This window comes from Mycteria americana, chromosome 22, assembly GCF_035582795.1.
Source record: "Mycteria americana isolate JAX WOST 10 ecotype Jacksonville Zoo and Gardens chromosome 22, USCA_MyAme_1.0, whole genome shotgun sequence".
NCBI lineage: Eukaryota > Metazoa > Chordata > Aves > Ciconiiformes > Ciconiidae > Mycteria > Mycteria americana.
This window is the reverse complement of record NC_134386.1, coordinates 4,202,113-4,224,716: the sequence shown is the minus strand read 5'-3', so window position 1 is coordinate 4,224,716 and position 22,604 is coordinate 4,202,113. Positions and strand designations below refer to the sequence as shown.

The 22,604-nt window shown below is 41.3% G+C and overlaps 1 protein-coding gene across 8 annotated transcripts in view; it reads left to right on the top strand.

Annotated features, from left to right (window-relative positions):
- TANC2 (tetratricopeptide repeat, ankyrin repeat and coiled-coil containing 2) overlaps positions 1–22,604 on the top strand; it is a 256,753-nt gene that overhangs the window by 108,249 nt on the left and 125,900 nt on the right. For all 8 annotated transcript variants that reach the window (XM_075522836.1, XM_075522834.1, XM_075522835.1 and 5 more), the window contains one exon: positions 18,393–18,503. In XM_075522836.1, coding sequence (XP_075378951.1) covers positions 18,393–18,503 — 111 coding nt within the window. The remainder of the gene's footprint in view (positions 1–18,392; positions 18,504–22,604) is intronic.

Below are 22,604 nucleotides of genomic sequence, written 5' to 3'. Positions count from 1 at the left end.
CATCATCCTGACGTTGTGAGCAGCAATATGGAGCTAGCGCTAGGGAGAGGTGTGGACCAGAGGAGGATCTTTACTGGAGTGCTGCTCTCAAGGCATCGGTACCCATGAATTAACAGGCTTGCTGACTTTCTGCTGCAAGATTGCACGCTCTCAGGTGAGGGGGAGAGAAAACAAAGCCTTGTGAGTATTCGGATGATTTGTCTCGCATGGACTTTGATTTAAATTGTGTTAGGCATTCCTCGGCCTGCTTTAACTCTGCAGAAAATCAGTGTAGAATAAGGGATTCTGATGCTTCTAGTTTACAAGGAAGCCATTATTAGAAGGTTTTTAGTGTCGGTAAGGGTTATGCTGCTTGGGTTATTGTCTTGTAGTTGTTGTAATACTTTTACATAATCCGAGTTTGTCGCCTGCTTGCTAGGATGTACAGAATTTCACATACAAAATGTAAAATGAATGAGCCATGAAAAAATTCCACTTTTCAGCATTCCTAAAATATGAAAGGACTACTGAGGAGTGTATTGAAAAATACTACAGATATCAAGTGTTTTGTTTTTAAATTTTGAGAACAATAAGATTGAGATAAGGTTTTTCTTTTGTATTGCAAAATGACCACAGATTAGATTGGAGTGGATTATAAAATCTCTGTGTGCTGGGTGAGAGATTTTTGCTTCTCACTAAAGGAGTGAGATTTTTAATTCAGTGCTACTAGGAAAAATATAAATACATAACCAACCACTTCCAAGGTATAATAAGAGGAAAAGCTATTCAAGTGCCTAGTGCTCATGTTGCACCTAATTTTTGAGGGGTGTTTTGCTTAAAATTGTTGGTGCCAGGACAGGCTTTCATCCTTTTTAGGTATTTTTATACCATACTGTTTGCAGTACGCTTCCATTTCTTTTTATTGCTTTCTTTAACTGTCATACCGTCAACGTGACATTGATCTGAAATTCATGTTTTTCGTGTAGGAGTGGAGGTTGGATTGGAGGCCCACTCTTGCATTGCTGAACTGCACAGTAACGACAAGGACTGAGTTGTCTGTAAAGTGCCGTTAGATCAGGGTTTTTTCAAGATGCGTAATGTGTTCTGGGCATAATTCATTTCCCATTTGATTTTCCCTGATGCATTGCAATCTGTGGCTATCCAGAGGTTTAACAAGTAGAAAACTTGTATTTTGTCAGAATTATTGAGTCGTCCCTTTTAAAAAAATTATGTAAAACACACACACGCACACACAAGCAATGTTTCATTGTGGTTTTGGCACCTGCGTTTTTGGTCCTGTCTTGTACTCTAGCATGGCAAACCCTAACGTCTCCAGCAATGAAACCTGCTGGAGAAGGAGGATCCTCTTTCACTTACAAAGATGTATGCTGAATATTTTTTTCCTGTTGTGTCAATTCTTAACTATTCATTTTTGGGATGCTTCATCCATTATTTTTGGACTTGTGATTTGTTTTGACAGGCGTATACTTAAATGGAAACCAACTGGGCTTGTCGAAATAAAACAGGTGGATGAATGTGTCTCTGTGCTACCCACATATGTACATTTATCTTTATTAAACAAACATAACTCTTTATGTGAAATCGGTAAATTTCCCACTTAAGTTTTTTGGGGCTCCAAAACTGCCCCTGAAATTTATACAGATAAACAGTGCATCTATTTGTAACTTTTTGGATTAAACCAAATCCTGTATCGAGGGCTTTTCTTTTGTTGGAAACCTGTCAAACTCGTCACGCTTCTGCATTAATTTCAGGATAGTTTGGATGCAACTTTTATTTTTTTAAATGGAGGGAAGGAAAAAACTGGCATATCATATTTTTATTGGCTTTTGAAAGTCACTAACCAGTTTTAGCATGGATTTTCCCAAATGCTGCTTACAAGATGAACCTAATTCTGTCTTGTTTTGACACACAACTGCCTCCCATATTGACAGAACAGAAATCATAATAGAGAGATGCAGAAAATCCCACATGCTTTCCCTTGATGTTTGTGTGTGAGATTGCCTGCCTGCCTGCTGGGCCTGCAGAACCTTTATAATTTGCTCTTCCCCAGGATTTTTTTTTTTTGCATCGTGGCTGTATAACTGCTCAGACTTGCTGAGGATGGGGTAAACACGTCATCACAGCACTATAGCTGGGAAAAGGTGATAATAGCTTTTTCATTTCAGATACTTGTAGATATGCTTAAACAAAAGGAGAACCCCAAAGATTTATGTTTAGTGCAGATAATGTAAAAAAAGCAAACAAAATAGCCCTGAACCTCCATGGCTTTTCAGAAGCTCACAGCTAGAAGTCTGTCCTTATTTCACACTGGTGCTGCACAAAATGGAGCATCTGTCACGATTACACTTCTGGTGTGTGAGAATTTTAATTTTTAGACATAGCTAAGAGGTTTCTATAGCAAGAGAAGGTGGTGTAGGAAGCCTCCTGTGGAATTAAATCAGGCCATCGCTCTTCCCTTTGCTACATCTTTCCTCTTCCCGCTCCTAGGGCATGCCCTCAAAGATGCACTTGATCGTGCCACTCCTTGTGAGCAGAGGGGCCTTCACAGGATGCTCCCTTTTGGAAGAAGCCCTTGTCTGCAACTGGGCTGCTTGTTTTCTAATCCTTTCCTACTTCTAGAACAACAAGAGAACCTGTTTTGGAAACTCTCCTTGCTGTGCCCTGCATGATCACACTGGGTTCTTGGGTTGGATTATTTGTCCAAAGACTGACCATTGCTTTTGCAATTTCTGATGTCATCTGTACCTGGTTGCCTCTAACCGTGTAGGAAGCTTTGGTCAGGCTCATCACAACTCAGTATTATCGCTAAGTTTGGAGTGATGCCGTGTGTTAAAAATTCCCGCAGCACGTGTACAGCCATGTGTTGTGATGGGGTCATCTATTGCAGAGCTTCATGCTGGGTTTTCATCGCAGATCCCTGACCAGTGCGCAAAACAGACAGAAAGTTGAGAATTGAGGTTGATCTGTGTCTCTGGACCATTGCTTTGCCGCTTGCTGTCTCTTTCCTTGCTCTGTGGTGACTTCCCTTGAGTAGCTGTTGATGCTGTGTAATTCCATTCCTGGATATATTGCTGATTTAATCACGTGCATATGATTTGGAGTTGTATCAAAGATGTCTTTGGCCCAACATTCAAGCTGAATTCCTATAGACCTGCATACCTTCTGTAGACAGAAACCTTTACCAATGGTTCTTGCACCTCAAAATACGCATTAGTATAATCCATCCCCCTTCTGTGCACTTCATTAAGAAATAACACATTGTTTGTTACCAAGATACAGTTCTTGATTTTTTTTCCAAGTAGATAATGTGCGTATACATTTTTAAATGAGCTGCTTTCTTATTCCAGCGTCAGCTTTCTTAGCAGTTTAAACAATAGCCCTCTAAGTACCCAGTTTGTTGAACTACAGCTACAGCTGACAGGCCAGAGATTTTTATACTGCATGTGGAGATGGGCATTTTTTTCTGTCAACAAAGAAGAAACATCCTACAGCTAAATGAAATGAGAAAACAAATTAACCCAAACTGTTTTGAAATGGTACTTTGGCGGGGGGGGGGGGAGAACCAAATCTTGATTTCCAGTGTTTCTTTGGTTGAGTACCTTTGTATTTATTAAACCAGATATTTAGGGTCCTGACGTGTACTGTGTTGTAACTAATGTCACTGGGCTGCGTGGCCTTCAATCTCAGAGAGCTCCTTCCTCAGATCCCATGGGACCCAGAGGTCTGGTCCATGTCAGTCATGGTCCGAACTTGGTTGGGGCTTGTGATGGCTGCCCAAGCGCCTCTTCACTTGGGACTTTGTCCCATTGCCGATGCTGAGACTCTGATGAGTTGGTGGGTACCAACTTGGCTGAAGATTGCAATATGACGGCCTGATTTCACCACGTGGTTTTGAAAGGGTTACTGTTGGCTTGTTTGAAGGAGCTCTGTGTCTAACAGCGATGGCAGACTGCGTTGAGCCTGATGCCTCACCGGGTGCTTCTTTAGGTCTTGACAGTCAATTGTTCTTCAGCATTTTTTAAACACACAGTTGTCATTTATTTATCCTCTCCCTCCCTCCATGCCCCCAGTTAGAAAGGAAACTTTTGGAATTGTGTTCCTAAGTCAGCCTGGTTATATAGGCAAGAGGCATGGAAATGGGAAAGGAAAATTTTCTGAAATATTAGAGCATTTCTAAAAGCTTTTCTGTCTTGCACAGGAGGAAATGAGCGATGTGGATCCGTACCTGTTGCTGGTACTGCTCTGGAAAATAGACAGATTCTTGCTGCCCACTTAATCCGAGGGCAGGTTGCATAAGGGGATGAGAATGAATAGCTCCACATTGTCTTCTAGTAAAGGAATCACTGCTACAGAACATATGGGCTTAGTTTTATCTCATACCATATTTGTTAAAAGCTTATATTTGGACAGAAGGCATTTATGTGTGTATAAATACATTGTTGTGCTGAAACACTCTTTCTGATTGCCAAATACCCAGCACTGCTATGCAATAACCATCTAAACATTGCACATTTGGTTTGTTTATACACACGAGATTAAATTTCTGCTTTCATCTTTGCATCAAAACAGTATATAGCATTGTGTTATAGTTTGATTTCAGAAATAAGTGGATTTGCACTATAAATATTTCATTATGTGATAATCATGCAGTTATAACTTAGCTTGATGTCAAGTTTGTTCTAAAGCTGTAGTGCCCTTTGTTTTGCAATGTCAGATACCATAAAATTTAAGCAGAGGAAATGCATTGGTCAGCTTTTGTAAGTCTGGATTGGCAGATGCTAATTTAAACCTAATATTGTTCTCTCCCAGTGTTTTAAAATTTCACCTCTTAAGAAAACAAAGGCTTGTTTACGTACCCTTGTTTTCAGCAGGATGTGTTTGAGTATCATGTTAGTTCATGCAGAGGTGAAAGATCTGGACTGTTGCTTGCTCTTCTACATTCTTCTGGTTTTGCCTGTTTTATTCTTTTACAGTGTTTCCGTGATTTTTCTCCATAAATGTAACATAGACAGATTTTTTGTGTACAGTTTCCTGTCTACCCTATTTCTTCAGGAAGCAAGAGTTACTCTTTTCTTTCTGTTCAGTGGTAGAATCTTTCAGATCAAGATCTATTTAGACAAGTTGGTGGTTTAAGTTCTTTGTGGTTTTTTTTCCTATTAGAATGCCCAATTTTCTGTTTAATGAGTATATGGCTACAGAGAACAATTTCTAAGTGAATTTAAACAGCCCCTTAAACTTCAGCTTTTGTCAAAGGTTTGCATCTTCATTTCATTTCATGGGGAAAAAAAAAAAAAAAAGAAAAAAGAAAAGACCAAGCACTTTGCTTTCTGCAGTTCTTCCTAGGGCATGCTTTGAAATTTCTAGAAACAGTTTGAACAGGTGAATAAGCTTGTCCAGCACTTAATTCATATTACTGTTGCTCTTATGAAAAATGTAAATCTAAAGGAGCTATACCAAAAAGATAGGAAATCCAACCTCTTGCCAAGCTGAGCTTCTACTATAACCACATATTTATGAAGAAACCAGTTACTTTTTAAAAAGGAACTAAATGCAAAGAAAAATTAGCTTCAACAAAACCAATCAGCTGTCCCCCTCCAAAAAATCCCCAACCCTACCTTTAAATAAATGACTATGAGCACTGTAATTCTGTACGTTCTAACTGTTAAATTATTCTTATTGGCAAAGCTGTTACTGCTGATGGTAATGACTGACAGCTGGGGAAGCTTTCACACTGTAATACCTAACTTAAAGATTTTCCAGCAATGAATACAAAAGCCACAGGGGAATCGCTGTAGATGTGCAGCCGGACACTGCACCAGCTCGCACTGATGTAGAGAAGGTTGGGACTAGAAGAGCTGAGGGCCAAGGCAGTGAGCTGTCGGACTTGGTGGGATTTTGCCTGTTGTCTCAGCAGCATTTTTGGAGCTTTTGTATTGAATTTCTGTCTCCTTTCATCTTCTCTGTTTCTGCAAAGTATCAAATCTGTTTAGAGGGTCTGAAAGAGGGCTGTAAAGGCAGCTCGCCTGGCTTGCTTCTCTTGATCTGCTTTGGAATCCTCAAAATGGGCAACAGGAGAGTGAGCAGAAGAGGAGAGAAGGTGTGATAGGGGCCGGTTGGAAGATGGAGGCATCAGCATTGCGAGGAGATGGGACAGCTATCAGATACTGTGAAAGCTGGATAGGGAGAAAGCGTAGATGGAAAAAATGAAGCTTCAATTCGGAGGGGGAGAAAGAATACTCAATTTGACAAAGGATAAAGATAAAGTGAAAAAGGGAAGATAAGGGCCCTGAAGATGCAGAGAAGAACCGAGGCAGGTGCGAGCTGGGATAAGGCAGCACTTCTGAGGCCGGTTACGAATGAAGTGTTTGTTCTGGGAGTTGCCTTTGTGGAAAATAGCATGCTCGGGAGCTTACAGAGGAGCAAGGGGACATTTGATCCTTTCATTGTAACGCCCTACTTTAAAATTTCTGTGATGGGTAGGAAGATCGCTCAGCAGCAGAAGAAGGAGCAGCAGCCGTGCCCGGTGTCACCCGCAGTTAATCAGCTGTCAGAGCTGGACCAAGCATCGCTCTTGCATTACAGACTGATTTTGAATGTCTTTTTTTTTTTTTCCCCCCCTGCTGTAAAATATCTGGCCCTAATGGAGCTTGATTCTTATCTCAGGCACACAAATGGCACCTGTGGCTGTATTTTGTAACATTAGCCAGCCACCACGCAAGTTTAGACCCAGGGATGGATGGTGCGTCGTGGAGGGAGTTGTGGTCCCGCGTGTCTGCGATGAAGAGTGCAGCTCCTTGGCTTGGTACCGTTTGCAGGGTGTGGAAAGTTGAAACCTGGAATTTCTGCAAGGTTTTTCTCTGCAAAGATAAAGCCAGGCTTAGGAGAATACAGTTTTTTTTCCCGTTATACTTTTCTTTTTACCTTCTCAGTCATGGAAGTGAATAGGTGTAAGTGAGAAAATGTTTTTTGAAGGAAAGTCACCAGACTGGTGCGTTCCTTTCAATAAAAGGTCATTGGCCTTGTTGTGTGCCATGACTGTTGCTTCCTTGGCTTAGAAATGGGTGCTGAGAGCACTGCCTTCCCAGCAAAGTTAACATTATTTTCACTTAAAGGACTGGACAGGACCTGGTCCTTCGTGGGACATCTTGCTGCTGTCGCAGGATGCACATGCCACCGAAGTCTCGTAGAGATTGTTGGGTCTTAAATCCCATTACACTGAGAAACGTTGCTCTCCTCTGTCTGCCTGCATCGTTGACAGAGGCAGGTCCAGCTGGTCTGCTTTAACCGTCTCTGTTCACACAAATAATCACATGTTCATTCGATGTTTTAATTAAATCATTTAGGCACGCCGTGTTTCCTTGTCCCTGTTCCTCTGTAGAAGGAAAGGCTGATGAGCAGTCATCACTTCTCAAAACAGAAAGTTCTAACAGCTCATTTACTTCTACAAGTAAATAAAGAATTCTAAAAGCAAAGAATAAATTACTGAAAACTAAACACGGTTGAACGGTAGCAATTTCCTTAGGTAAAAAAACACCTTGTAAACACAGCATAATACAGTTTTTCAAGTGTTAACAAACAGGTTCAGCTAATTCAGGCTCGTGTCTTGTCAGATAAGCAGCTTCATTTTGAGGATACAGTATTCTGTGAAGCTCCTACCAGCAAAGAAATATGGATCCTAAATACAGTTTTGTATCAACTGAACAATTATGCGTACATGTCAGTGTAATTACAGGCCTGCCTTTATCAGCTAAACCAACTAAATTAGTTTTAGCATAGCAAAATTTGAGTGACTGACACATAAATAAAATCACCTTATCTATTCACATCTTTTGCCTTCATTTTATATGCTGTTATCAAGTAATGAATTTATATTACCTTGTGTGCTGTATAGTCCTGGTCATACACAATGGTGTTGTATAGCAAACAGGATCTAGTCTCATATGTGCTTTAACATGGGATTACTTGGGCTTTGAACGGTAGGGTATTTTACAGTTTAGCCTTCTCTCTTACCGTGGTTATAGTGTCTTGGTACGATCTTAAGGATATGGTGGGAGAATGAATTAGATTTTGTTTATGTGCAACTTAGGCTTACTCCTGGCCTTGGCCCCTGCTGCTTCTGTTCAAATCTAATTTGGCTACATAATTTGATGCCTACCTTTGATCATTCTTGGCTGCTTGTAAAATACTTAAAACAGCTTTCTTGCAGCAATGTCTAGAGTGAATAATTCCTTTTTGTTGTTCTTTTTCAGATCCCTTCCAAGCCTAGTGCACTTCTTAATTTTTTTACTGCTATAATAACAGGGGAGCACTAGAATTCAGAACAGCCCAACCTCACACACAGCCTTAGCAGAGGCAGCAGGTACCGACCTCGTAGGTACAAACACCGCAAAGAAAGAATGACAGAGAAGTGGGTCTGTCTCAGACGGCAGCACTGGTAGAGCAGGTCATAGAAACGAACTGTGACAAAGCGTGAGGACCAGGAGGTGTTCAAGGATGCTGAATGACTGTCTTTGCTGTGTAACCTCTCGTTTATAACTGCCTTAACGCCAGGCGGCTGAAAGGTGGCTGTTAGGGCTTCAAGTGCTGAAAAGGGCTCCGAGGGAGCTCGGGGAAACTACAGACCTGTTGGCCTGAAGTCTGTATGGAGCAAATGAATAGGAAGTGCTCTGAAGGGCAGAGTTAATGCTCACCTGGATAAACAGAATATATTAGGAATAACTTAACGTGAGCATTGCCTAGCGGCGTTAGGCTCCCCCAGTCTGTTGAGATGTCTTTGGAAGAGTCATCGCCTGTGCGGAGGGGAATCCAAGTTGATAGTTTCCCTGAGTTTTCAGAAATGAGGTCGGCAGTGCAAAACCGGGAAGCGTTTTTTTTCAAACTGTGTAGTTAATTTGTAGGAAGCTGTGCTGCGAGGTGTTGTGAATGCTGAAAATCTGTCTCAAGATGTGACTGGTTATATTAATGGAAGATTAATTTGTTGCGGGCTTCGGGGGATAACACTCTGGCTCAAAGTCCCTGCATCGCAACATGCGAGAGACTGTACAGAGCTCTCATCGTCCCCTTTTCCGTGCTCTTTGCTGGGTGTCTGGTGTTTGCTGCTAGAGACAGGTTGCTCCGTGAACCCGACCCCCTTCTTAGGGGAAGGACGGCAGTTCGCAGAGACACACCATCTCCTGAGCCCTCCTGTAGCATCGCAAGCGCTAGAAAAAATGTTGGTGTAATGGGATAGGAGGACAGCGATTCTGAACACTTTCTAGTTTAATGTGGCTTCACAGCTACACGTTGTGATTCAAGTATTATTGTAGTCAAATCTCAGTGTAAATAAAAATGGAGAGAAGGGCTGTACAAAAGAGGAAGACGTACGCTACCAGGAAGATCAGCCTTATTTTGGAAGTGGTTATATTACACTTGCTCTTTTCTTCTGTGGGAATAATCTTCAGTTAAATATATTTTCTTTTTTTCTAGTGACTCGAGATGAATTAAGCTATGTTAAAAGTTCAGAGATGTTTCTACAACCTGACTTGTTCAACATGTACAATTTAAAAAGCCCCATAAAACAACAGCCCCTTGTTGGGGACACTGTAGCAACCAGACATTTTTTCCCCAAGATCTGTCTTACAGTCAGCTTCATACAGAAAAGAGGAAAATGTGTAGCTGTTTGTTTAATTTCTGATTTCTCTCACGAAAGTTTACCTTGAAATCTGAGCATTGTGTTTTGATGAGTCAGGCTTTATGTTTAGAAAATGGTGAAACGGTTTCTTTCTAAAGAGCGAAACAACGAGGTTACCTATAATTTGATTAAAGTGCCCGGGCTCTTTGCTGCTTTCTTTAGAATAAATATTCTTTACAGTATATCCAGGTCTTTTTTTGAAAGTTTTTCTCATTTTTAGTGCCAGTGCAATATTTGAGTCACTGAATTGCTGAAAGAGGAACTCCAGGATAGTAGGAGATTGAATGGGAATAACGCGATTCAGCACTCATGTTTTGTTGCATTCTCCTCTCATCTGTTTTAAATTTAACATTTAATGAAATAAAACTGTTGGGAAGAGGGATGCGAGGGGGGTGAGGAATGCTTTCCCCTCCAGCTCTGCCCCGTTCCGTTTCTGCCATTTGGGAAGATTCTTTGGGTATTTGAGCAGACCTTACATAAGCTTAAAATTTTGATGACATGATTCCATCCTGTAGTCCCAGGTCTTCATTCACTCTGTTTTCTTTTTATAACCAAAGTCTGAAACTTGAAAACTGACTGCAACAGAAATTTATGAAAAATGTCAGTGGGTGAATTGCTTATTTTCATAAAAAGATGACTTGGAAAGCTGGAGCAAGTGATGCTGACTTCCTTTCTCTTCTTTCATCCTCCTCCTCTTATACACAAGTTTCTACCTTGAGTCACACATGAGGAATTTCTACTAAAAGAGGCAATTTTAAAAGACTTCAGAAGATGCTGAAAAGAAGAATTTTAGATGGGAAATGACGTGGAGAAGTCTACTACTGTGACACAGCTCCGAGGAGTCAAAAACAATTTGCCAAGTTGGAATGGAAAGATGAAAGTACCATATCCTCCTCCTGCCATGTCTATATGTTAATTAAATAACTTGCTTCTCCTCAGAGCTGTCTCCCCTACGGGGATAAAGACTTTTTGGCAGCCCACGTTGGAAATAAACTTATCTACAGGGAAAGAGGGAGGGTTTTTTTCTTTCTGGGATCATTAATAGGAGCAACTTTCTTCCTAAAGGCTTGCCAGAGTATTCTAGGCAACAGCTGCTCAACAGATTCACGCTGGGATGCTCTGACTGGTCTAACCTAAACCGAAAACATTTGGGCTGACCCAGGAGAGGGCTGCTTTGCTGTCTGTTGTCTCCAGCAGTGATAAGTTTGATAACAAATTGCTGTTCCATTTGCTCTAAATGACAGAAAATCGTTGCATAGTAATAAGCAAAATGGAAATTGAGCTAAAATTTTTTTCTGGAAGTGCAGCCTGCATACAGGTTAGTATTTTAGGGGAAATTATTTTCTTTCTGAATACGCAAATTTATTGCAAACATCATTATACTAACCATTATTCAGCATTTCACAGAGAAATCTGTATTATTTTATTCTGTATGTATTGAAAATACATATAAGCCTTTCAAAACCAAGTTATTTTCCCCCTTGAAAATGCATTAGGAGTGCCTGTTCGTACAGAAGGTGATTTGATCAAGTATTTGTTTTTATTTGAGAGAGGTTGTAATAATTTAAGTAAGATGAGTTATAATTTGATTTAATTAAAATGCTTTTCTAGAAGACTCCTTTCTGATGTCCCTGAACACCATTTGGTAACATTACTGCTATGGCCTGGTACTGTTTTCTGTGCCTTGTACAGAACTGTTCATCTGGAGAGACACAGAGAGGGTGAAATAATTTTCGAGCAGGTCTCTGTGGTCCCACAGGATCACGGAATCCACTCCTCCAGAAAAGGTTATTCCTCATTTTTACAAAAAACATTTTCAGAAGCGGTATTAGGCAGAACCTTCATGTTACAGACTTCTTATAGTTTAAAGAAGAATTTTTAAATTAAGACAGCTTTTGACAGTTGCTTATTTTAACTCTCCTTTTCCCTTGCTGTTCTTCCATTACCAGCTCACTGGACTCCCTTCCTGCTTTTTGTGCTCTGTTCCTCTTTCCACCTTCATTTCCTTCAATTTTCTTGTTTCAGGACCTTATCTCCTAAACTAAACATGTTTTCTGAAAGTTTTGGAACAAGTGTGATGTTTCCAGACAACACATTGTTCTTGCTACTTGTATGTTATGCCCTACCCACGATGCTGCGATAACCGTGTGATGAAAGGAGAGAGGCTTTAAAACGTCATCTAAAAAGCTTTTATACTCTCAAATAACAGAAGGGAAAAAACTGTTACTGTTACACAATGGTTTCTGTAAAATAATGCTGGATTATCTGAAGAAAGATGTTAACCTCTAATTTCACTATTTTAATGTTTGGTGTTTTTTTTTTAATTTATACCTAAAAATCTTAATAACACATAGCTGCTATATTAGTGCCACAGCAAAAATAATCATGTGGTCTGTAATTTTCTCTTTTTATGCCTCTTACCTCAGCAAAATAAAGAGTCATTTGGGACCAGAGGCAGCACTGAAAGCTACATCTCTCGTGTTTTGGGTGTAGTCCAGCTGTGTTGAATCTGACAGTTATTTGTTCCAGGAGCTCCGTGGATCAATAGCACTGCAGCACTTAAAACATTTTAGTACGAGGGAGACTTCAATAAAGTCTACTCTCCGCAGCATTACGTAGCCATTGGGCAGCTTCCAGCACGTGAATCAGCCTTTGGCACGGCAGCCGTCGTTATTAAGTAAAGCTGGGGAACGGATGATGCGCAAAGCGCCCGCTTTTACTCTCCTTAAATACGAGTTTCCAAAGTTTGCTCTTCAGACCGGTCCTCTGGCTCTTCCCATCACAGCATAACTTGGGCAGGATTTTGTAAAAGCTTGTGCATTTGGGGGATTGCATTCTCTCCATACAGAATTTGTGTTATAATGTTGTGCTTACAATATTTACAAATGCAATGTTTAAGTGCACAATTCGGCTCCTCTGCAGCTGAACCAGTTGCAAGAGATGGGCGTGCAGCACACAGCAGTTCACTCGTTTTCATCATTCGTGGCACTCTTTCAGCCTGTGATAAACCCGGTGTTTTTACACAAAGGCAGCAAATTTCATTAGTTCATCCTCTTCTGGCAGAGGAAGGCTCAAAGCGTAGTTGCAATTCAGCTGTACTTGTGTGTAAGCCAGGGAGAGGACAAAGCTGGGGAGAAGAGCTGATTGTGAGCCGAGCTCCTCAGCTGGACCCTGCTTGGGACCTGCCTCAGGAGCGAGTCAAGAGAATTCAGGCGCGTGGCCACGCTGCGTTTGTATTTATAACGATGAAGTATGTGAGTTTGTGTAATAAAAAGCTGTAGTGGTTTGCATTAATGCAGTTCAGGGCACCATAACGTACATTTCTCTAATGCTTGTAAGGAGCCGATGCAAGGAGAGGCTCCCAGGTCCCCTCGGATGGTCAGTCCATCGTTCATGCCGTAGAAAAAGAGTTGCTCTTTCCTCCAGCATCTGCCTTGTCCATAGACAGACTGGTTTCTTGTGTACCTTTATGGGTGTATACACACACACACACAAAGGTATAGGTATATGTATTGTAGTCAAACTGTGGAATGGATTCAAATGTACTGAAATAACTGCCTGAAAAACCACTTTGTTCAATCAGGTCATTAGATGTTAATAACCCTTTTTTAGTGAAACGTTCCTTTCAGAGCTGAAACTGATTTTAGTAGATGAAGCCTTTTGCTAATCCATGATAATTTCCTTTTATCAATGCCTTTTAATCTAAAGAAAACCTTTTTTTTTTTAATTAAAATACTAACTCATCTATGAATTACGTGACAATGAAATGGTAACGTAGAAAATGCAATAGAATTAGGAAGCTCAATAGACTGAACTAGAACACAATGCTAATAGAGATAAAACGATTACTCTGAAAGAATAAACACATCCTGGTTTTACTTTGGTTTATTTTTATTTGGTAGTAGCTTAGATGCTTGCCATTGGTCACAAACAGCACCAGAACTGATCCCAGGGCTCTGCGCAGATATACAAAAGGACAAACCATCAGCAGCCCCTGGATTTTGAAGCGTTTTCTGTGTTGGAGGGGCCCCGCAGCTCTCCCGTGCTGCTCGTTCCAGCCTCTGGAATGAGAGCTTCAGGAATAACTAGTATGGGCATACAAGTTTGAGGAGTATTATGAATTGGGCTCTTGGTTTCTGTTCCTCAGGTGGGCATACTCCGAATCTCTGTTTCTAAAGAGACTCTTAACAAGCCAGTCTGCAGACTGCTTGACGTTGCAGCTTCTAATAAAATATTTTCCCTAGTGTTAGTTTAACAGGGCTTTATTGCAGTCCTGTGCATCTATTCTCAATACATGTTTGCGTATGTATGCTTTTGAATTCACACCTAGCTGTAGTGTTAGGCGACAAGGTTATTTCTCTTCTGTCATCAGAGGAAAGAAAACGGAGCATCTCCATCTCCGCTGATGAAGAAGCGTTGTTGGGGCTCAGCTTTGGATTTTATCGACTGTGTCTTCCGTTGTATGGCTCTTCTATTGTAAGAAGCTGCCTACAGGTTAATAATCAACAGGCAATCCTGAAACCCAGATAACAGAATTCTTCCTTTTTAGCAGGACAGTTTCTCTCAAATGTATACTTTTCCAAAAAATATGTTATATACAGTTTTTAAACTGTTTTATATTCCTGTCTGTTTTCAAGACTTCAGTCATTGGTGACAGCATAGTACTTCCAGTGTCTGTGTGGATATTAAGAAGAATTAGCGTGAAAACCGGGAAAGAAATAATTTCTGTCTTTGTCCACACTGGAAGATAGACCACCTGCTGCAGAAAGTGTCATAAATGAGCCATCTAATTAAACTTTCTGAATGCGTGCCCTGGTAATTGTTTTGCATTACGTGGTTAATTCCTCCCCTAGAATTAGCATTGCTTTCCTTGCGCAGCAAAACTTGCTGTCAAAGTCAAATGAGAATTTTATTTGCACTGAAGGAAGGATTTTCAGTTTTGCTCTACTGGCTTGGATACCGATGGGGATTAATCTGGTGAAGAACTGCAGGAACTAGCCCCCAAAATGTGCAGTATTTGTTTTAAATAACTTCTCTAGCTATTTAAATTTAAGTTCCTACATTAGTAGTGGCAAGTCAGTTCCTATATGACGCCAATGTTGTTTGTCATCGAGCCCTTGGGAGCAGGACCAGCCCGTTGGGCGTACGTACAGCGCGGGCTGCTGCCGTCAGCTCCCGGGCCGTCAGCAGTGAACGGGCGGTGGGACCCGAGTGACGAGGTTGTGACTTTAGGCTACTCGTGATCAGTACGTTTTTCTGAGTTAAATGTGCATTTTGCAGTTCTAGAAAGAGTGCTACTAATTACTGACATCTTCACTGAATTCATTGTATTTTTATAACTGGTTCTTGCAAACATCCTTTTTTCTAGTATTTTTTGAAGAAATACTGTCCTCTGCTCAAAAACTTGCAGTTGCGTAACAGGAAAGGCTATTGCGATGCTGTTTAATGCCTAGAGTCGGTCTGTTTCGTACAGAAAATCTTACAGAAATAAGAGGTGTAAAGGACCGAGGCAGGTATAGAATACTTCAAATAATTTTTTCATGCTTTTGTTAGTTTTTATAGCGTGTGCCAAATGCTCATCCCATGACTTTGATCGTAAGATTTGCCTGTGCTCACAGGAGGATGTTCAGGACCTAGGCAAACTGTTGTGTGTGGAAAGTCACTTTTATAAAAAGATCAATGTTAAGCTTTAACATTCGGCTAAAAAATGGCAAAACAGATTTCTGAATATATGGCATTTCCATTTGTTACTTATTCCAGTAGAAAACTAATGCCCAAACATGAATCTGTCAGGATAATCTTCGTCTGGACAGGAGTCAGGAGCGCTTAATTCTTTTACGTGAAAATCCTACTTTCATGTAATCGGGTTACATATGAGTTAGGAGGGCTTTTTGTCTTTTTCAGGTTCAGAATATCTGAATTAAAGAAACTATTGCTCTGTGGCTTTTTCCTGATCTGCAGTTACACTGAGAAGATTGTATTGACTTGAGCCTTTTAAAGTAAACTGTTGTCTTTAAGTCGTGTTGACATAGCGTATCTTGTCTGGTGGTAACATGCATTTTTAAGACTTAAGTCATGCTTTTTAGGGAGCAAAAACATGAACATTGTAAAATGACGTGTATGACTAAACTTGCAGTACATTGAGAATTCACCACGTTAACATGAAGTTCTTCGTTGCCCTCAAAAGAAAAATTGGTGGATCAGCTTGTTGAATCCACGAGCTGATCGCTTCTGCTGTCGTAGGTCAGTTGTTTGGAGAAGGCAGGAATTAATTGGGCGATGGGGTCAGCTTCTCAGTGAGGAGTAAAGAAGATCCAGAAGAGATGCAGAAATAAAACCCTATGCTGAAATGGGAGATGGCTGTATTCGTTCCTTACAGGTGGGAGTTGACCTCTTAGGTGCTGATCTATCGAAACGTGCAGGTTCTGCAACTTCTGCAGGCTTCTGAGTCCGCACAGAAAGCGGCATGGTCGGTATCATCAGCCCTCTCTTTGTTTTTTAAATTTCTTCTTCCTCTTTGGGTTAGTAACTCAAATAATCTTCAGTGCAATACCTTCTGGTGACAATCCCATTGCAGTCATTAACATCTCTTGAACTATGAAAACCATGTGTATTCTGTATTTCCGAACAAAATGAACATTGCCAAGTGTTGCATCGGAAGATTTATGGTTCTAGCGTTAGCCAGAAATGATAAAGAAAAGATGAGCTATTTCTAATATATATTATAAAAATGACTGTTACTGGGGCCGTGGTAAAACATTTGAAATAAACATATTTGTTAAAACTGCAATTACAAATGAAATATTAGTAGATTGGCCCGTGCAGAATTATTATTCTAAACAACTTTCATGCCATAGTAATAATCTTCTCAATATTTACGTGTTTTCATTACATCAGTATCTGGCACAAGATCATTACTGTGAATAATTTTTTCACTGGTGTTGGCCAATTTGCAAGCTGACAGGGTGCTTGTGCATGCATGTGTGGGGCTTGGGGGGTTCTATGCAGTTGCCTACCGGCTCGCAGCGTTTGGCATCAGGTTGTGTGTCTGAGCGGGGCTGCACGTCCCTGAGCTTCACGTGCCGGTGGGACGGCGGCCGGTCCGGGGGGGAGAAGGGGGCTTCAGGCTGCCCTTATCTCCCGCCAGCCCCTCGCATTCCTCTCCCCTGGCAGGGCTCGTGTTACGCCAGCCCCTATGGACTCCGGAGGGCAATGTGCTGTGAATACATCTCACAGTCATCCAGGATATTCTTGTGCAAAATGGTAGCGTGGTACCTTGTTTTCCTCACCAGGTCGGGTCTCCTGGGACGGATCATTAAGGGGAAGAGAGTCAGGAGGGAGTTGAGCACCTATTTTGGTACAGAGAGGGGGGTCTGATTCCTTGCTTATATTCTGCTTCTCAGGGACTTTCTATTGAAAAACCATACCCTAACCCTTATCTCTGTTTTCCACACCCTCCTTTTAAAAATTCCTGTGATCATTTATGTAGCAGCTCCGCTAGCGAGAGCCAGCTACTTGTGTGTATGTAGTCTTTCTGGTTCTTCATCGTCGGAATTGCTAATCCTTTTCCAACTGCAGGGCCAACCATGTTGGCTGCGTGCAGGCTCCTTAAAAGCAAGAGATTTATTGCTGCCTCAGAGGTCATCATTTGACCTGGTGAGCATTTATTACAGGAGATGCATGAGAGCAAACATCCCCCCCATCTTGAGTTTCAGATCCCAAATTTAATTTGCAGGACAGAGAACTATAAATATAAATTATGTAAATCGAGGCTATTACGCTGAGAATCACAGAGGCATGAAGCATGCTGACCCACAATACTGTCTGTAGAGTGGCTTTTCAAATTAGCCTTTCACTTTAATGGGCATGTGAGTTTAACTTTGAAATGTAATATAATAATCTCTGCGTATAACTTATTCACTAGTTCTGTTTCTCTGGTCTGGCAGGAATATCTGTTTAAAAACTTCTTAATAAATGTAATTATTTTATTACAAACAAATGTTTCACAGAACTTTGTGTCTTTTAGAATTCAGACTGTTAAAACGTGGAAAAATCCCATTTCTGTAGCATTAGTGGTCAATACTGCTTTGTTACAGACAGTTTTACCTTTTCCCTGTTCTTTATTTAAGTCTCTTGAATCTTTTCTGGATTTGCAAGGATAAAAGCGGAGTGCTCATTTTTTGTCTTGGACAGCATTAGCTTTACTCTGATCTTTTGTGTTGAACAGCAAATCTGTTTGGTCAGACATTCAGAATGTTTTGAAATTGAAATTTTATGTTCAAAGGAAACAATTACTGAACACAGAATTTCTGTATCCATGTTATATATTTATAGTTAACTATCTTAAACCCTGATGGGCTTTGTGTACGTCTCTATGATCTTAGCTCTTCTGTGGTTGCTGAATCCGGGCCCATTTGCTTCCTATAAAAAAAAATTTAATAAAGTAGGCAAAAAGGAAGTGTTTAAGAGTATCAAGAATGTGCCTCGGTACTCGCACACTTTAAAGTAAGACAAGTAAGACTGTACAGTTTGAAAGTTTTAACAAGAGCCATCGCCTTTGTAAAGAATGCAGATAATTTTTTTTTTCCTGGCCAAAAAAAAAAAAAAAAAAGGGTAACCTGATATGAGTCTGACAGTGTCGTTTAGTTAAGTGCTTCCATCTGTTGCTTGCTATTTCCCTTACTCATGACCTCTCTTTCTCTTTCCCCCTCCTTCTCCTTAGCCCCTTTGAGGAAAGCAAAGTTTGTTGAGAGCCCTCGAATCCCAGAGTCTGAGCTTGGCTCACCAACACTTTCTTCAGCACAGAAACTGGACGTTGATGCATACTGCCCTGGTAAGCTGCATGCAAAGGCTCTGTGTTAAAAGAGGGAGAACAGGCAATTCCAGCCCAGAAGTGGTTTTAAATGTAGTACGGCTCCTTTTTCTAGATGGTTGATTGGACCTTCCCCAGCCAAGTTTCATTGACTTGGAAACTTGAATAAGTATTAGTTTCTAATTGATACCCATTTAGGTTTGTTACTTGCAATTTTGCGTGTGGCCGCTCTCCCCTCAGACTAATTTGGAAGATCTAGAGAGTTGCTTTTGAGAAGATAAAAATGATCCAATAAAGATACTACTTCAAATTTAATTTTTAATGCTGGTCTTCAGAGAGGCTGGAATAAAACCAGATTTCAGAAATATCGCTAAATCAACTAATGTGAAACTATGGAATCTTGTTTACCTGCATCCAAGAATATTATTTTGGGGGTTTTGGGGGGGGTTGTTTTTGTTTTTTTTTTAAAGAAATATCTTCTAATTTATGTATCCTGTAGTAATTGCTCTTAAAAGTATACATCTTACTAGAGGCCTCTGGTTGAAACATAAATAGAAGTGCGTCGTGTCCCTCCCTGGCTTAACCCCGTGTGCGTCTGACGGTTCGGGCAGGCAGTTGCATAAATACCTTCAAGCCCAGACAGACCTCATGCAGATGTGTGAGTGCCGTTAAATCTTTATATAGTTGCGTCTCGCCGCCAACTCGGTATCATTTCCCAGATTCTTCCTAACTTGGAAGTGGCAACCTGGGGAGGGCTGGAGGCTGCGGAGGTGCTGCCCTCGAAGGAGGCTGGGACCGCCACCGTCTTAAAGCAGCAGCAAGTGTTTCAGTGGATTTTTTGCTGAATTCTCCAGTTTCCTTCCCTGGTTTTCCCTAGTTTATGAATCAAAGGGGCCCATATTCAGCATAGGCCTTGGATGGGGTAAAAGGATGTCAAGTGTTTTGAAATGGCATGTAAATATGTGACATCTTCCTCTTAAATCTATAGCTACTATAGAAAAGGTCATATTAATAAATGATTCTCTGAAATCAGGGTATCGTTTATTTCGGTGGATGGTGAGCTTATAGAGTATTCACAATTGGAGGAATTAATTGAATGTTGTCCAAATTTTGAATGTGGGCTTTCTTTAATGTATTGTGTTTGAAAGAGGAGTTGTCTTAGAAAAAAAGACAGCCCCTGTACTTGGAAATGCCTCGTTTGAGGCCATAGTTGCTGTGAAAATTGCTCTTTCTTTTTCAGTCATCATGAATTACAATTACAATTTTGCTGTTGCAGCCCTTTCTTCTTGTAACTAAATAGCTTCTACTGTCGTGTTTATAATTGTTAATAATTATAAACTTATTATGATTGCATCCACAGAGAATTATAATTGAATTGTAAATTTGGCTTAAAAAGCATAAATTCCACGTCCCCGTGTCTTGCGTTACGTCTTGCGGGCGTGCCTGCACGTGTGCCTCTCCCCCTGCCCTAGCTTCTCTCACCAGGCTGTTTTGAAGGGCAGGACTCCTGCCAACCCAGGAGTGGGCTCTGACAATGGGATCTGCGATTTTTTTTTGCCTTTTGATCTCCTTCTCTTGCTGATAGTGTAGCAATCTGAAAGGAAAAGTGGAGTTTCCTACTACCTTGAAGTATCATTAAAGAAACATGAAGCAGCATTAAGGAAGGAAAAAAAGTGAGAGCAAGAAAGAGAGTTGTCATAGTACGTGCTAGTGAGCAGCACTACCTTGGAGTAATGGTAGAAACTTCAGATTAGGGGGTTCAGGTTGCTTCAGATGGCTAAACTGTGCGTGCCCAGGGAGCTGCTGGGGAGCCCCTCTCTCCGTTGTGTCCATGCATGCTTGGCGCCCAGGACCTCGTCCAGCTGGGAAGCAGCCAGGGACTGCAGCTTCTGAAGGGCCCAGCCAGGTTGGTGTTAGCAGTGTGAGACAGGCAGGTGGAGGTGGAACAGAGGAGTCTGTTGGGGAAGGGTTTCTGAAGCTGTCCGTAGAAGGAAGTTTGTGGCACGCACAGTTTTCCTCTTGCAGTGCTGCAGTTCCTCCCTTCTTCCCTCCGCTCAGAGCTGCGGCGAGGCGCTGGCAAGCAGTCGTCCCACGGATGTTTGCTCATCTTCTACGGTAGAAATGGATTATGCTTCACCTGCCTGGATTTATGGTTCCTGCTGTGAAAATAGCGGTAACATGAGGGCTGGAGGTTTTCCTGGGCTAGAAGGCTGGATTAAAGGAGCTCAGGAGATGAGAACTTGGAAAGAAGTAGGTGGCTGGGGAAGGACCCTTGTGTAAAGAAGAAAAGAAGGAACAAAGATCTGGACAACTCATAAGGACCAAAGGACTCTGAGTCTGGGCGTAGCGTCCGGCTCCTGATGGGAAGGTGGAGGAAGAGGGGCCAAGTCCTACTCTGGACTGCAGCAAAGCCTGCAGGCACTGTCTGTAATCAGTTTTCCAAGGAAATACAGCTCCTTTCTTCAGTGTGAGGCTTATTTTAACCCTCTTCTAAAATGTGTGCATCCTGTGAAGGATGTTAGCACACAGTGTTGAATCCTGAGTGTTTCCAGGAATGATGGTACGAGTTGAAAGAAAAAAAAAAAAAAACAACCAAGGCTGAAGATAATGCTAGAGCCTAGCAATTGAGTGGAGGTGGAGTGGTTTGTAAAGTGATCCCTGACAAGTAATGTAATTAATTATACACTTAAAGGCAGTTTAAAACGCTAAATAGCAACGAGGAGAGAACATTATCTACTCTGCATATAGAAATGATTATTTCAATTTGAGATGCCTAGAGATGAATTTTTGCTCAATGCTAAAATGTTTATTTTGAGGCTTCAGGCAAATTTCAGCGCATTCCAGGGAGGTGGTTTCCTGAGCAACCACCGTGCCACCGCTCGGCCTCTCCTGCCGCTGCGGGGAATTACTGCTTTTGACATCTTGCAGGGTGAATCGGTGTGCGAGGTGATGCGCTCCAGACAGTTTAACTTTGAGGAAGGAAAAAGGAGAATCAGGTGGCTAGTCTCTTTTGAGGGAAGTTCTAATAGGAAGGGCATAGTAAGCTTTAAGCTTGATAGAAAATTTTTTTTGGAACTCTCTTCTTTGTTTTGCCAAAGAAGGCCATTAAATTCTGTAAGATGAATTTAATCTATTTAAGTGAAAGCAGAAATTGGCCCACATTTTATAGTTGTTGCCTTTAAGATGACGACAAAAAAGCTGTTTCGTGGCTTTGAGAAACCCATTTCTATCAGAAATATATTTCTGTAAAAGTTTTTGTGACTGCAGTGGTCATTTAGAGTTCAGTCAAGCCCTTTTTGACTTGGAGTGTCTGTGGTGGAGAAGTTGTTCCTTGTTTCTTGACTTAGTGGTGACTTTATAAGGAGGATCTGAAAGGAGTTTGATCCATCCTCCCTCCCTGCCTGCTCCGATCCTGCAGGCACTGTTTGGCAGAGAAGTTTGCATTCTCCTTCTTGTCAAACTTTCCAAGACAGTGGGACAGCTCGGGGATGACACCTGCGTGGCCATCATCGCTCTTTAAGTTGGGATAACATGGAAGAACAGGAGTTGACCTTCAGACCTCTGTTGTTCAACTGTTAAACCTTTTCTGTAACGGTCTGGTGATTCACAGTTGAATGTGTAATTTTTTTCCCCCCAAATTTATCACACCTCACTCCTTCTGCCTGCTGGCACTGCTTGTGTAGCGAATGGTGTCCTGGCTTCTTGGTTCTGCTTAGTTGTGTATCATGAGGGCATCTTTCTTTGAACTGCTTTTTGTTTTTAGCATGGTAGCTAAAACATGTTTTGACTTAAAAGTGCTCAGGAAGCCTATTGGGAACAGTCTGAGATGGATGGTGCTTTCAGGTAATTGCCTTTTGTCTTAGATCAATGTTTGCAGTTGCATTTTACGTGATTTATTACCTTGTCGTTATGTTTCAAAGGCTGGGGATGTTATGACATTATCTTTTAATTTGATTAAATTCTTCTTCAGAAATTTTGGGACACAAATCTTAAATGTCTGGTCAGGGGATGTTTGCTTGTTCCACATTAGGCTGGCAGGCATCTGTTTCCACCCCTGATTGAGTTAGGTACCACAGCGGAGCCGCCGCCACGAACAGTGAAGGGTGATTTACCATCGCAGCG